The 15,822-nt window shown below is 38.7% G+C and overlaps 1 protein-coding gene across 1 annotated transcript in view; it reads right to left on the bottom strand.

Moving 5' to 3' along the window:
• The window catches only part of DNAH11 (dynein axonemal heavy chain 11), a 327,809-nt gene that overhangs the window by 210,879 nt on the left and 101,108 nt on the right, over positions 1 to 15,822 (bottom strand). Inside the window, exons 29-30 of the mRNA XM_027574450.2 lie at positions 14,718 to 14,867; positions 11,241 to 11,474 (exon numbers count right to left, since the gene is read on the bottom strand). Coding sequence (XP_027430251.1) covers positions 11,241 to 11,474; positions 14,718 to 14,867 — 384 coding nt within the window. The remainder of the gene's footprint in view (positions 1 to 11,240; positions 11,475 to 14,717; positions 14,868 to 15,822) is intronic.

Below are 15,822 nucleotides of genomic sequence, written 5' to 3'. Positions count from 1 at the left end.
GAATGCAAGTGGGACATGATAGGAGATCCTCCAGATGTGCTAAGGATAATGTTAAGAAATGAAGACCAATTCACACCAATACATTTGAAAACTTAGATCAAGGCTGAAAGTAAATGTCCTGTAAAGGTCCAGACGAGGTCTCTATCGAAACGACTCCATGTAGCCATGGTGGTGTTAAAGCATCCACAGACACAGGCACTGGACCAGATGTGGCCAGAGGGCTGTAATGTGCCCGTCCCTGACTTCGATAAAATGGATAAATACCTTGAAAAACACTAATTTTCAAAAGTGATGCAAGAAAAAAAAGAAAAAAAGCTAGAGAGCAGTGTGTATTTACATATATATATAAAAGAAATTGATTTATAATTAAAAAATGATCCACAAAGAAAACTCCAGGCCCAGATGGTATCTCCAGTGATTTCTATTGTAAACTCTTTCACAAAATACATGAGAATACAATATTTTCCAATTCCTTTTAAAGAGCATAATGCTGATGCCCAAACTGGCAGAGGTATTATAAGGAAACAACATATAAACATCCCTTATGAACATATGTAGAGAATTCCTGGACAGAGTATTTGCAAATGAAACCCAGCAAAAATACAATATACATATATAAATGATAATACATCATTAGCCAAGTGGAGTTTATTTCAGAAATGCAAAGTTGGCTTCATATTCAAAAATTCACCACAGTAACAATAGAAGAGGCAGACATATGAATAATCTCAACAGATTTGAAAAAGTTCTATGTCTCTTCATGATAAAAATTCTCAGTATAGAGCAATAGAAGGGCTCTCCCTCAAATTCAGAAAGGGCATCTCCAAAAACCTGTAGCAATTATCACACTTAATGGTGAAAATTTAAATTATGCTTCCCTGAGACTGGAAATAAGCCGGGATGTCTGCTCTACTTCCATTCAACCTGGCACCGGAGGTCCTAGCTGAGTCAGTAACTCAAGAAAAGGGAATAAAGAGCAAAGAAGAATGGGAGACCAGAAATAAAACTGTTATTATTGACAGATGATATATTCATGGACACAGCAAGCCCTATGAAACTATAAAAAAACTTACTAAAACTATTAAGCAAATTTGGCAGTCCTAAGACACAAGGTGAATATTAAAAAATCCACCTATTTTATATGCCAGCCACAAACATTGGGAAACAAATTTTTAAGCAACAAAACATAGCAACTATTTAAAATTAGGTCTAGCAAGAAATGTGCAAGACCCTGACATGAAAACCACAGAAAATATTTTGAGAGGACGTTAAAGATAATGTATGTCAAGACATATACCATGTTCTTAGACAAGATGCATCATGGTTGAGACATCCACCCTCCCAACATTCCTATTTATATTTGATGTCATCCTAGTTAAAATTAATTAGGCCAAAAGATTAGGTTTCTAAAAATGAACAATATGATAATTATGTAGAAATGAACAGAACCTAGACTGGCCCATGGCCCAAACAATTTTGGAAAAAAATCTAAAAATAGAACGAAGTTGGAGGCTATATATATATATATATATATATATATATATATATATAAATATGATTTCAAGGCTTACTATAATAATTAATAGTTGGATTTGGCATAAAAACATAAAAACAGATGAATACAACAGAAGAGTCTGGAAATAGACCCCTATATAGGACTTTGATCAAGGTGCCAAGTTAATAAAATGGAAAAGAAAAAAAATTACATATGGATCACAAATCTAAATGAAAAACCCAGAACCATAAAGCACCTAGAAGGAAACAGGAGAATCTTTTCAAGACATTGAGATAAGAATTTCTTATGCATGACACAATACTTACCAATCACAGAAGAAATATTTGATACACTATACATCAGAATGAAAACATTCCACTCACAAATATACCATTAATAAAATGAGCAGTCTGTTCATTTCCTTCAAAGGAACTGTAACCAAATAAAGAAATCCTCTAACCAACAATAAAAAGACAAACATCCCAATTAAAAACAAACAAAAAAACTGGGCGAGTTATTTGAACAGACACTTCACAATAAAAGATATATGAATACCAATAAACATGTTAAAAGTTACTCAACATCTCTAGACATTAGAGATAAGCCAGTTAAGACCACAATGAGATACTATTTCACACCCATTAGAATGTCTGCGGTTGCAGAGACTGATGACACTCAATATTGGCCAGTGTACAAAGCAACTAGAATTGTCACCTTGTTAATGGGAATGTAACAATGGAGATCTGTCTGGCAGTTTTTTAAATGGGTAAACATATACCTTCTCTATGATTCAGCAATTTCAATTTTTGTTATTTTACCCAGGAAAGGAAAATCTTTGTCTATCAAAAGACTTGGACAAGAATGTTCCAAGCAGCTTTAGAAACAGTAGCCTCAAACTGGAAACCCCAGGGTCAGTCAACAGAATGGATACACAAAGTGTGGTATAGTTATACAATGGAATACTAAGCAACAAAGAAGAATGAATTTCTAACACATGCAACAACATGCTTGTTAAGAAACGAGAACAGTCTGAGATGTTACCCTACTTGTATGCTCAAGTCAGCCTGGCTCAGATTAAGGCACAAGACACAGAGCCTCTGGGTCACGGATAAAGGACAGGTCATTAGTCACACCAATAGCATTGAGTAAGTATCAAGTATCAACACTTGCACCCGTCCCCGATCCCCAACTTTTAAAGGATAACCCCAAAAGAGCCACATAATCCTTGTACATGCAATGAGTTGTGTTATAGGACAGGAAACTTGAGTTTAGGGAACCCAAATATTAGTTTCTAAAGGAAAATCATGTCTGAACTTAGCCCTGGAAGGAGATTTTTTTTCTTTATTTTACTGGACAGTAAGCCAATCTACCATTTGCTCTGGAGAGAAACGCTATAGAGACTATCTTGCAAGAATGTTTGTGTAGTAAACATCCTTGGAAGATAGCCTAGAACAAAGGCATTAAGTTCCTCTGCTCAAAAAATGTACAAAACTTGAGACCCACAGAAGATGGTCTCCAAACAGTGTTAAGTGAAAAATTCATGAGATTGGCCGACAGAATTTTCTTTTGTACTTTGTCAATGCCTGCATTTTCTATCAAGTTTATTAGAACTTTATAAAATGAATTAAAAAAATTCCATCTTTCTACACTCTAGAACAGGTGATATAACATGGCATGTATTTTTTTTTAATGTCTGATAAAAACCACTGGAGCAGGGCTCAACTTAGGGGGTAGGTATGCAAATTCAACTGCCTTGATTACCATTTCAATTATTTCTGTGGTTACGTAGTCTACTCAAATTTCGACCTCATTTTGAATCTATTTCAGAAACAGTGTTCATGAAAAATCATCCATTTATTTTAAATTTTTACGCTAAACATTAAGTCACACGTAGTATTATACGATCTTTTTAAAATCTCATAGGAAGTTATGGTTCCTTTCTGTGATTTTTTCCTTCTCCTTCCCCACCCCGCCAATGTTTTTTTTTTTTTTTCTCCTCTTAACTACAAAAATTTGTTGTTATGGGGACACCTCGGTGGCTCAGTCAGTCAAGCAACTGCCTTTGGCTCAGGTCATGATCCCAGTATCCTGGGATGGAGTCCCACATCAGGCTCCCTGCTCCGCAGAGAGCCTGCTTCTCCCTTGACCTGCCACACCCCCTGCTTGTGCGCTCTTTGACCAATAAATAAAATCTTTTTTTAAAAAAAGTGATGTTATGGTCTATTTAAAGACACAATTCTTGGGCTTATGGATTAGACTGGACTCACATGGCATATGTGGATAATAAATCTCCTTCTCTTACATCTGTCACTGTGGAGATCTTGAATTACTTCAGGATCAGTTCTGCTGCTTTCTCTAGAACAGGGATTGGCAAACCACAGGCCACCAGACAAATCTGGCTCACTACTGGTTTTTATAAATGAAGTTTTATTGGAACCTCACCATGCCTATTTATTTAAAAATTGCCATGGCTTCTTCCCTACTGCAACAGCAGAAATGAGTAGATGTGAAAGAAACTACACGGTCCAAAGAAACAAAAATATTTCCACCCCATCCTTCAAAGAAAAAGCTGCCCAACTAGAGCTCTAGGGTCAAGATGGAGTCATGGCAAAAGTCCTCAACAGATATCCCACAATATTTATGACGCAATTCTCAGGGCTTTATCCTGGGAGCAACCACGCCCACTGATAATCTCTTGGGACGTACAGGAGACAGAACTGTCCATCTCTTCTACATTTACTCCTTAACACTGACCATGGACCCGACTTTTTTGTTATTGAATCTGTTTGTCATTTCCCTGGAATTTCACTGGATCAAACAGGCTTATCTCTATAATAGTCTCTTCTTGTTTCACCTGTGGTTTTCTCTGCTCTTAATGACCCATCGCAACTACTGTCAACTTCTAGGCATTCCTCAAAGTATCTGGTTCAGTGTATCCAGATACAATATCATTTTTTTTTTATTGCTTATCATTCAGTAAAATTTTGGCTGTGTTAAAGTAACCAGATGAAGCCCAAGATGAAGTCACTCATGCTAAACGCCCTGTGTCAGCAAACTGAAACTTACGTTTCTATGCTCAGCTTTCCCAGAAAGGCAGGCCTAGGTCAACCTGTCAGCATCTGCCTGCTGCATACAAGTGACCTGACCCAGCTCCAAGACTTCCCTTTGCTCCGTATGAGGAAGGTAAAGCTGATTTAACCAATCAGCAAATGTCCAGTATAATTTCCTTGTTCCTGCTCACTTGGACTATAAAAATCCCTTGCTTTATCAGCATTTTGGTGCTCCTTTTGTTAAGACTGGATGATGCCTGATTCATGAATCATTGAATAAAAGCCTAATAAATTGGTAAATTACAGGAAATTTTTCTTTTAATAGATGAGAGGGGAGGTAAAGAGTATGTGCTCCACTCATATGGGTTCCTGCTACATTATGAAGCACGAGGTTATGTGATTACACTTTTCTAGAGAGACAAAAATAAAAATGTGGTGTCCAGTATACATTGGATAGCTTCAGGCTTCATAAGCTTTCCTATTCATGTAATAAAGTTGGAATAAGGAACACTATCAACATTGTATCCAACTGGTTTTGAAAGAATCTCTCAACGGCTAAAAGTGAGGCCAAACACTGGCCCTAAGAAGCAAAATTAGAGTCTCTTTCTTATATGTATTTCTTAGTCCTTGTGATGGGGGAGTGACGAATGATCTTATATTGCTCATCTTGAGTCTTACTGAAAGCGCTCTGGGTCATGTCCCAGCACAGCAGCAATTAGCTTTTCAAGTCCAAAATGTTTACATCTCTTCTTTGATGATTTTCACACAGCTTAATAATAAAGGAAGAGCAGAAAATCCTTCTTACCAGATCCCAAGCCTCCAGAACACAATACTTTTGCCAAGGACCTGTCAAATCCGAGCAAGTGAATTTACTAGATCTGTAATATTTTCTAAGACTCTGGCAAGGCAGGGATATATATCCAAAATGCAGTATTTTTGCCTTTAATCCCAACATTACCTCACATAAAATCACATAAGAGGGAAAACAGAATTTAAAATAATTACTTAATTTATCTCACTACAATTTGGACATGAGGACTAAGCAAAGAAATTATTTGTGCAGGTAGATCATCAATTATAGCCAACTCTGATCTCAGTTTAAAATGGAGTGATTTTAAAGGACTAATAATGTTCATTTTAAAAACTGCTCACAGTATTAGGAGTAATGTTAATTAAAAACAAACTCCAGCAGATGGTTACATCCATTTTTGAAGAGAGGATGCTAATGGGGTTTCAATTTAGATGCACCCACTTCTCATGAACCTCACTAAGGCTTTAACAGTATTCAAATGTTAGCTTCTCTAATATGCATATTAGTATCAGTTACAAAATTGAAACACTGTATTGAAGGCATCTGTTGGCTGGTCTGTCAAACATTTCAATTTGTGCTAGAAGTGTTTCATAATTAAGCAGATAAATGCTTTCTTCATAAACCTTCCTCTAGCCTGCTTCTCATCCAACATGAAAAGGAAGCATTACATAACTCTTGAACAGAATGGAAAACTTTATTTGAAGGGGAAAAAAAAAACCCTATAAATTCTGTTAATTAGTGGAATATGCTGAAGCACCTGGGATATGAAGAACTTTAGCTATTAGAATAAAAAGAATCAACCCTGTGCTGCCAACAGGGGAAAGAGTGGACACCTCTCACACACTCATAGTGGGAAGGTAAATTTGCACAATGTTCCAAAGGCTTAAAAGAGGTATATCTTTAACCTAGCACTCTTACTTCTGGAAGTTCGTCCTGAAAAAATAAAGAAAAATATGAACAACATGTATGTATGTATATACAAGGCTGTTTACTGCAGTATTATTAACGATAGTCAAAAAACAGAAAACCAACCTAGTCACCAGTATTAAGTACAGTAATAAAAGACACTCTGCAATGTACTGGATTAAGCCAAATGGGCAACTCCTTTATTAAAACACACACACACACACACAGAGCAAAAATACACCCATGTGCAAAGTCCACAGCAGAACACAAGAGAGGTGGAAGGAGACGGGACAGGAGGAGGAGGGGTGGGTGGGAGGGAGTAATAGTCCCTGATGCCAGGAATGCACCTCAAAGCCAGGACAGTAGCAAATGTCATGGAAGCCTAATGTAGGATTTGGGTACAGATTCAAACATCTGGAAATTGAGATTTAAACTGCCACACAGGAACACATTTCTGTCTCCTGCCTCTCACACTCCCTGAGCAAGGCCGTGAGTTGGAATTGAGATGCTGACATGTAGCTGAGATTCTCAGAGTCTTACATAGTCTAATAAAGAACTCTAGAAAAATTCTACCGACTAGCTCAGAGAAGATGAAAGCCTTTGGAGAGGAAAAAAGTCCCTTTAGAGATATCAAAACCTCAAGCCCGTGCCATGTGATCTGGAAATCCTCAACTGAGTAACCAACCACAAAATTAACCCAGCAACCACAAAACCTAGAAGAAGCAAGGAAGAGAAACACACTATGGGGATGCATACTCTCTCCAGGGCACACGGAATTCCTACAGAGAAAACCAACCTAGATCAAGTTTAAAAATGAATGCACGGGGTGCCTGGGTGGCTCAGATGGTTAAGCGTCTGCCTTCGGCTCAGGTCATGATCCCAGAGTCCTGGGATCGAGTCCCGCATCGGGCTCCCTGCTCCTCGGGAGCCTGCTTCTCCCTCTGCCTCTCTCTCTCTCTCTCTGTCTCTCATGAATAAATAAAAATCTTTAAAAAAAAAAAATGAATGCACGAAAAACAAATTCAGTTTAACAGAAGAACCAGCCTGAAAAGAACAAGCATTAGAACAGTCTAAATGAGACTATTAAAAATGTCTTTCAAAGAATTCAGATAAAAAATAAAAATGATAATGAAGAGATAAGTCATCATAAAAATATGAGAGAGAGAGAGAGAGATAGGTAAGTCATAGGCAAGTCATTTTTAAAGAACCAAAAAGAACTTTGGGAAACTGAGATACAATAATCAAAACTGATGAAATGAGTTTTTAGACTGAAATATTTACAGGTAAAGATTACTGGCATCTGCAATTTCCTTTGAAATGAGTTGTAAATATAAGGCGGACTGAGGGATCTATAGAGCCATAGATAAAGCACAGATAATGTGATAAAGAAAATAAAATGTTAATTGTAGAATCCTGGTGTTAGGTTTACACATTATTATACATTTCAATTTTTGTCTATTTTAAAATTTTATGATAAATTATGGGGTGATAAATTAATTATGCATCACATTAGACACCAATGTTACTGTTATTTTTATAAGAGCAACAATGACTAACACAAAGTCAAGAGTTGGACACTTAACCAATGGAGCCACCCAGGTGCCCCTGGGTCAAGCACTCTAAAATCGTGTTTTAAATCTATTAACTAATTTAATCCTAACAATACTGTGATAAAGGCACTATTATTACTACTGCTTTACAGATTGTAACACTGAGGCACAAAGTTGTTAAGTAAGGTGCCCAAGACAGCACAGCTAATAAAACCAGTGGCAGAGTTGACATTTGAACCTACATAATATGGACCTTGATACTGTTTTTTAATCACTACCCTCTAAGAAAAACAAGTTAGTGATGTGGAAGAGGTATTCAACAAGCCTCCTAAGGGCCCCTGACTGGCTCAGTCAGTAGAGCATGCAACTCTTGGTCTTGGGCTTGTGGTGTTCGATCCCCACATTGGCTGTAGAGATTATTTAATAATAATTAAATGATTCAAAAAATTACCTAAGTTACAGCACAAAAAAATGGAGAGTTTGAGAATATGATACAGAGCTTAAAAGACAGAGGGCATGAGAAGGTCCAACATATAGCAGAAAAAATTCTAAATGAAGAAAATCGAGCAAATGGAAGAAAGGCATCAATCAAAGAAAAAAGGGAGGGGAATTTTCCAAAGTTGAAGACAGACATGTAACTGAAGATTCAAGAAGTTCACAGAGTACTTAGCAGGCTAAATTTTAAAAGCAACAGAAAAAAAATCTACAAGTAGATACAGTAGAAGAAAACATCACAACCACAAAAAGAAAAAAAATCATAAAAGCAGCCAAAGACCAAAGATCAAATGTTCCACAATTAACATGAAGGAAAAATAATTTGACCTGAAAGTTTACAGCAACAATGAAGGCCATAAGATAACAGAATATTTTTTAAAGTTCTGAAAGAAAATAATTCTCAACTTAGAATTTTAGGCCTTAACTATCAAGAAAGAAGTCAAAAGAAAGACAAGGGATCAGAAAATGTCCTACTTATTATCCATCACGGCATAAACCACTAAAACATACACTACAGGAGGAAGGGAACTGGATTTTAAAATAAGAAATGGGGTAAAAAAAAAAATAATGAGCAAAGTCACTGCTTAATATGTTGGTAAATCTAAGACTTAAAGTAACACAAGAAATGATTGATTTAAAAAAAATTAAATTAGGGATGCCTGGGTGTTTCAGTCGCTTAAGTGTCTGACTCTTGGTTTCGGCTCAGGTTGTGATCTCAGGGTGGTGAGATCGAGCCCCACGTCGAGCCCCGCGCTCAGCACAGAGTATGCTTGAGATTCTCTCCCTCCGCCCCTTCCCCTGCTGATGGTTTCTCTCTAAAAGTAAATAAAATCTTTTTAAAAAATTCAACAGCAGCATGTAAAATAGGAAGTGGGTATCAGAATAAAGATTTTGTCCCTGTGAGGAAGAGGTAAGATCTATTAACAGTTAGCCAGAACATAAGCACCGTGAAATCAAGAACTTCACTGCTGGAACCACAGAACCTACATCAGTGCTTGATGAGCTCTCAGACTATCAGAGTAGACCTAGAGAAGGGAGGAAATAAATTCTGGAATACCCAGATAAAGGGATACTATTTGGCCATATTTATTGTCAATTTGATATATATTTACAGCAACAAAAAAGGCAGACAATACATTGAGTGAAAATACAAAGTAACAAAATGTATTAAATGTAAAAAAAGATTTTTTTCTATGTATGTTTAGATAATTGACACATAGCAGCACAAATACACATTTATGTAAATAGCTACAAACGGACATATTTATAGAGAGACAGACAGATGTCTACACATTCACAAAGAAAGAGGAAAAATTTTTGACATCTATATGCCAAAATGTCATCAATGGTCACCTGTGGGAAGAGAAGCTATGAGGGCTATGGGTGTTTTCTAAAACTTATTTTCCTTTTGTTCTTTCTCAACCTGTACTTTCTTCTTCTAAATCTTTAATAACACACGTTAATAAAGAAATCATGACATTGAAAATAAAGTTGACAGAAGAAATATCCATAACATATAATTTATTGTTTTAAGCAATTAAAGATTTAATTATCACACAAAATGATATCTTGTAAGCAAAGAGAGAATTAAATGAAGCAAGGGAAAAATAAAGTAGCAATACGTATGAAGAGTTTAAGTTTGAGCAATGATTGATAATACCTGAAATTTGAGAGGATGTTAGAATTTTTTTAAAATCCTTTCTTCAATAATGAAAGTACTTTTAATAAATGCAAAGATATCAACAAATTAACCAGAAACTTATTTTTATAAAACCATAATATAATTGCAATTTAATTAACTATTAATGTTCATAAAAAAAATTACCTACTTAGCTTCCTCATCTAAGTGGCATTGACTTGAACTGTAGAGCTATTGCCCTAGGAGGAAACCAGTCACTTTTGAAAATCCAATCTTGTAACCTAAAGCCTGGTCAATATAAACCAATGCCCTCTTTTCCTAAATATGTACATCAAGAATATACTTCTCTCCAAAGGAAACAATACAAAGACTTCTTTAATAACATCAATAAAGTCAGGTGATCTCTATGATCTCTACTCAAGATTCAAGCAAAATTAAAAGAAATAATCAAAACACTCTAAAACCTAAAATTCCTGAATATGTTAACAATACAAGTATCCTTCACCCTCTGCATCTATTTGATTTTTCAGGGACTGAATTAAAAGTACTGCTAAGAGGACAAGCAATAGAAAGCAGTGGAAAGCATTCTGAATTCTGCTGGTCCTGCCAGTGTTACTTACAAATTGTACAACATTGGGAAAATCATTTAATGTCTCTGGATTCACACTTCATCCACTGAAAATAAGAAAGGTAAACACACTAATATTTAAATACTTTCCAGCCTAATATCCTCTTAATCTAAAAGCCAATAAAAAAGGCCAAATCTCTGAACTGTTCCACAACTAGGAGCACACCTTAAGTGGGCAGGCTCACGTAGAGGTCACAGAGTAAGCGGGGTGAATAAAATGGAATTCGAAATGGATCATTTTCCACAATTGCTCATCTGTGATCTGTAATTAACCGAAACCCAAAATACATGAAAACATCTGTCTTTGTCGAAGAGCTCTCCATCTCTGAGTCATGCAAATCGTCTACATATTTTGTAATAAATACTCCATTACCTAGATGGAGAGTCTTACACAGAATGACAGAAATAGGCACAGTGTCTAAGTACACGTGATATACTAGAGACTTGGGGGAGGAGTGATGCGATTTTTTTTTTTTTTTTTTTAACCCATGTAGCAAACCAGAAAGATAACACAAAGCTAGAGAAAGAAAAGTCAAATCATTGATTGCTGAAACAGTCCGAGCATAGCGCCTGGCACACAGAAGACACTCCCCTAAATGATGGAGGGATGAATGCTAACCTCTTCAAGTCCCTTCAAGCCTTGAAATCATGCCATCTATAAAATACCTGCTTTTTATGGAAGTCCTTTAGGGCCGTTTCACAGCCTTCCTCCAGTCTACTGAAGGCTATCACTACATCTGTCGTCCACCAGATCTGTGAGCCTGTGAGCGCAACCTGGGCCGGGAACTCCAAGATCCACAGTTCCCTAGGTTTCTCTTCATAGGCAGCTATGGCTTCTGTGATGGAATGTCGCACTGTTTCCTGCATCGTCTTTTCAAGTCCCAGGAGCCACGTTTCCACCTTTTGACGCAAATTGAAATGACTTAGCACAGGCTTAACTCTGGAAGAGAGATAATTCCACCCTCCCACGGACTTAAAAGCCAGGCAGAGAGGCCTCAGGTGTGTTTGTGTTTATAGTCGAGATTTATTTATTTTGAGACAGAGCACAGAGGAGCATGAGTGGGGGGAGAGGGTGAGGGAGGGAATCTTAAGCTGGATGTGGGGCTGGATCTCACCACCCTGAAATCACGACCTGAGCCGAAATCAAGAGTCAGATGCTTAACCGACTGAGCCACCCAGGCGCCCCGGATTTATTTCAAATCCAGGTAGAAAACTAGAGGAGGCATATAACTCCAAGGATAAGGTGAACAACAATGGATGAATTCCATTGAATCTGTCTTCTCCCAGGATAGTGCTCAACTTATTTCACCTACTGGATGGCTAATAACTTTCTACAGCCTCAAAAGAGGAGGGGTTCTCGATTATTGATTTTTCACATCTGAAGACAAGGGGGTTCTGGACCGAGATCCCCTGTGGTAATGCACAGTGTTCTGAGAAACCAAACATCACAACCCCCTACCAGATAGAGTAATATGGTAGAGTAATATTCTAGAGCTTTGGGGATAAGAGTAGATTGATTTTTTTTAAATGGTTTTTTTTTTTTAATAATTTTTAAATATACTGAAAATTCTTCTCTAAAATCTTCCTAGTTCTTAGTCTTAAGACAAAGTGCTTCCAGCAAGTGTCTTAATTATATTCCCTACTGGTTCTCATCTTTACACTTGTCAAAAATTAGACTGCAGGAGAGTATAAGAAATAAGAGTGTAAGAGATAGGACAACTGCTGACTTGTGAAAGGTAATCTTTTTTTTTAAATGCAAGTGTATTTTGCCCCCACAAATTTATCTTAACCCATTTTCTAACCTATTCAAATATGCTTTGTTGTATTTATCCACATATCTGTTTCCATGGGATATTATCTAATGAAAAGGATATGTACACTATCCACAAATAGTTGACCTCAACAATAAAAAATGATAATAAATTAATTCCAAGGACCATATGAGATCGTGAAGATGTTAAAACTGTTTTCTGGGGGGCGCCTGGGTGGCTCCGTCAGCTGAGCGTCCAACTCTTGGTTGCAGGTCAGGTCATGGTCTCAGGGATGGTGAGATCGAGTCCCTCATCCAGCTCTGCTCTCAGCACGGGGTCTGCTTGAGATTCTTTCCTCCCCCCTTCTCCTCACCCCCACTCATGTTCGTTCTTATTCTCTCTCTCTCAAAAAAATAAATAAAATCTTAAAAAAACACAAAAAACCCTTTCCCCCCCCTGCGTCTGCGAAAATGGCAGAAACATTCATTCCTAGAATCTTTCTCTGGAGACCTGGGAAGGAGTACTGTGTAGTTAATGAGCTGACAGCCTTCCCTACTGGAAGAAAAAGGTGGCACTGCCCTGGCAATGGACCCCATCATCCCAACAGCCTTCCCCTCTGACTTTGTAACTGGGTTTTGTTTCACGTGCCCAAGTTCAAGGTCTCTGATCCCATCACTACTTTAGTCACTAAGCACAACACTTGATGTCACCCAGCAACTAGTTCCTTCAGGAAATCAGACATCATTTGAGCATTTCCCAAACACTCTGGGATCCCTGTCCTCAATATGGCCACCTCCTCATAAGAACTTTCCAGTCCATCTGGGAAGACCCAACACACATATAAGTTGATGGATCATCTCCTGTTCAAATGACTATGCCAACAATGGCTACTTAGCTCAGCGTGATCTGAGAACTAAGCTCTGATGAGATGTTGTTTGATTCTGGTGTTTCTTCAGCTTCTGCCCTACCCTCTATAACAACAATTACCACTTCCCATTATTGCCAACTATCCATTTCTTCAAGGAGCCGAAGAGCTCCTCCAAGACAGGGACCATGTCTTATTCACTTCTGGATCCCCAGAAGCTTAACCCAGCATCTGGTACATAGTAGGTATTCAATCAACACTAATCAAACAAAATACAAATAGTCTACATTGGGAGGAACTAATCATCACGGTGCCGGGGGGGGGAGTAAAGACCTAAAGGAAAAGCATCTTTTTGTCAAACAAAGGCAATTAGAGGATCAATGTGGCGTACGCTCGAGTCTCTGGCCTAAGTTGTTTACACAGAACAAATGAGAGCACTGTGAAAATGCTCAGTACCAAGGGTTCCCGCGAGCGACAACCACATCCGTCAAGTGGACTGTCCTCCTTCTGGGCACCATGCCAGTCGGCTTGCAGTCTGCCAGGGAGGGAGCAGACAGCAACACACTTTTGTCAAGATAGTTTATGGTGACTTTTCTAATCACTGTAATAATATCCTAAAGAGCCCAAGAGATCAAAAAATACACTTTAATCAAAGTATTCCACCATCTGCTTCCCCTTCATTTGGCAGGATTTCTTGGTACAATATTAAAAAGCAGCAGAGAGAAATAAAGAAAATCCCTGTTTAAAAAAAAAAAAAAAGCCTGCCATCACATTTCTGCAAGGGACATTTTAAGGAACCCTGCCTCAACCCAAACAGCTCTGGAATGGAGGCTACTGTCTCAGTGACTCTGTGGATTAACTCGAGCTGCACAAGCATCATAAAAAGATGCATTTCCTCCACATCATGTGGAAACACCAAGAGCTCTTTCAGAAATCATAATGAACCATTCTCACCATTAACCATTAAGAATATTTTTGAGGTATTTGGCTGTGCGAGGAGAGAATATACTAACTTACCTGTCCGTGCATATTAGGGAACTTGACATCAGAGTGGTAGACTCCATCAACTTTATTTATGAGCAGCGGCCGTTTAGAACATTCACATCACAATCCTGAACCACAAGCCTCTTTTAAGACATGCTTTCCTACAAGGTGCTGCTTCACCCCAACTCTCAGTGGTGAAACCAGTAAGAGGTTTGCAGGAGATTCTGTCACTGGGCTGGCACCTTCTTCTCCTTCTGGGTTCCACTCACTCAACCTGCGACAATCCTTCCTGACAAGCTCAACTGCTAGCATTTCTGAGACTCTGCAGGGTGCTGGAGCCACATGAGCACAGAGGGGGAAACATGGTGGACCTCGGCGTGACATGGGAGGTCAGACTGGACATGGCTAAACAGGAAGCCCGGATCTCCAAACCAACCAGGGCCTGATTTGACAGCAGTTGATTTTTTTCTTGTTCAAGTCAACCTTTAAAAATTATCCCCAAAATACTCCCATAGCACAGAAGACCTCATCACCAAATCTTACATGGCCTATGCATTCACATTCGGCTTGGAACGGGACGTATTCTTTCTCTCTGCTGTACATTCCAATTGCTCTGTGGACGGACACATCCTGACCTTCTTTGAAGTGCAGATCTGCAATGCTGTCAAAGAGCTTGGTAAGGTGACGCGTCACCTAAGATAATTTGAAAAGACAAGAGCATTTTTTACTGGAGATATATTCAGGTTATCTAGTGATGATGCCATGTGAATTCACAAAACATTCTTTATATAATTACAGAGCTGTCTCAAAATGTTTTTCTTCAAAGTAACCATCACTTCTTAAATTCCAGAGTTTAAAATGACCTTGATGGGGGCACCTGGGTGGCTCAGTCAGTTGGGCAACTTACTCTTGATTTTGGTTCAGGTCAACCACCTTGGGGTTGGGAGATCAAGCCCCATGTGGGGTTCCGTGCTCAGCACGGAGTCTGCTTGAGATTCTCTCCCTCTGCCCCTCGCCCCCCACAACCTCGGGTCAGTCACACACTAAATAAATTAATCTCTAAGAATAAATAGGGGCATCTGGGTGGCTCAGTTGTTAAGCGTCTGCCTTCGGCTCAGGTCATGATCCCAGGGTCCTGGGATCGAGCCCCGCATCGGGCTCCCTGCTCGGCGGGATGCCTGCTTCTACCTCTCCCACTCCCCCTGCTTGTGTTCCCTCTCTGTCTCTCTGTCAAATAAATAAATAAAATCTTTTAAATAAATAAATAAATAGGCCTTTACGGAGAAGTAGCCAGGCACTCTGGCCGTATCATCAGGTGTCAGGTGTTGAATGCTCACCATAAAAAGTCACCTCTCTTTTACTTGGCGATTAGACACCAACTTCCCTGTCTGCACCATATACCTGTAGCTGTCACCCTGCTGGGAACTTTATGGTCAAGTTTTTTTTTTTTTTTTTTTTTTTTAAGATTTTATTTATTTATTTGACAGAGACACAGCAAGAGAGGGAACACGAGCAGGGGGAGTGGGAGAGGGAGAAGCAGGCCTCCCACCGAGCAGGGAGCCCGATGCGGGGCTCAATCCCAGGACCCTGGGACCATGACCTGAGCCGAAGGCAAGATGCCCAATGACTGAGCCACCCAGGAGCCCCT

This window comes from Zalophus californianus, chromosome 12 (genome assembly GCF_009762305.2).
Source record: "Zalophus californianus isolate mZalCal1 chromosome 12, mZalCal1.pri.v2, whole genome shotgun sequence".
Classification (NCBI taxonomy): domain Eukaryota; kingdom Metazoa; phylum Chordata; class Mammalia; order Carnivora; family Otariidae; genus Zalophus; species Zalophus californianus.
Note: the sequence above shows the minus strand (reverse complement) of the source record. Positions and strands in the feature narration are given on the sequence as shown.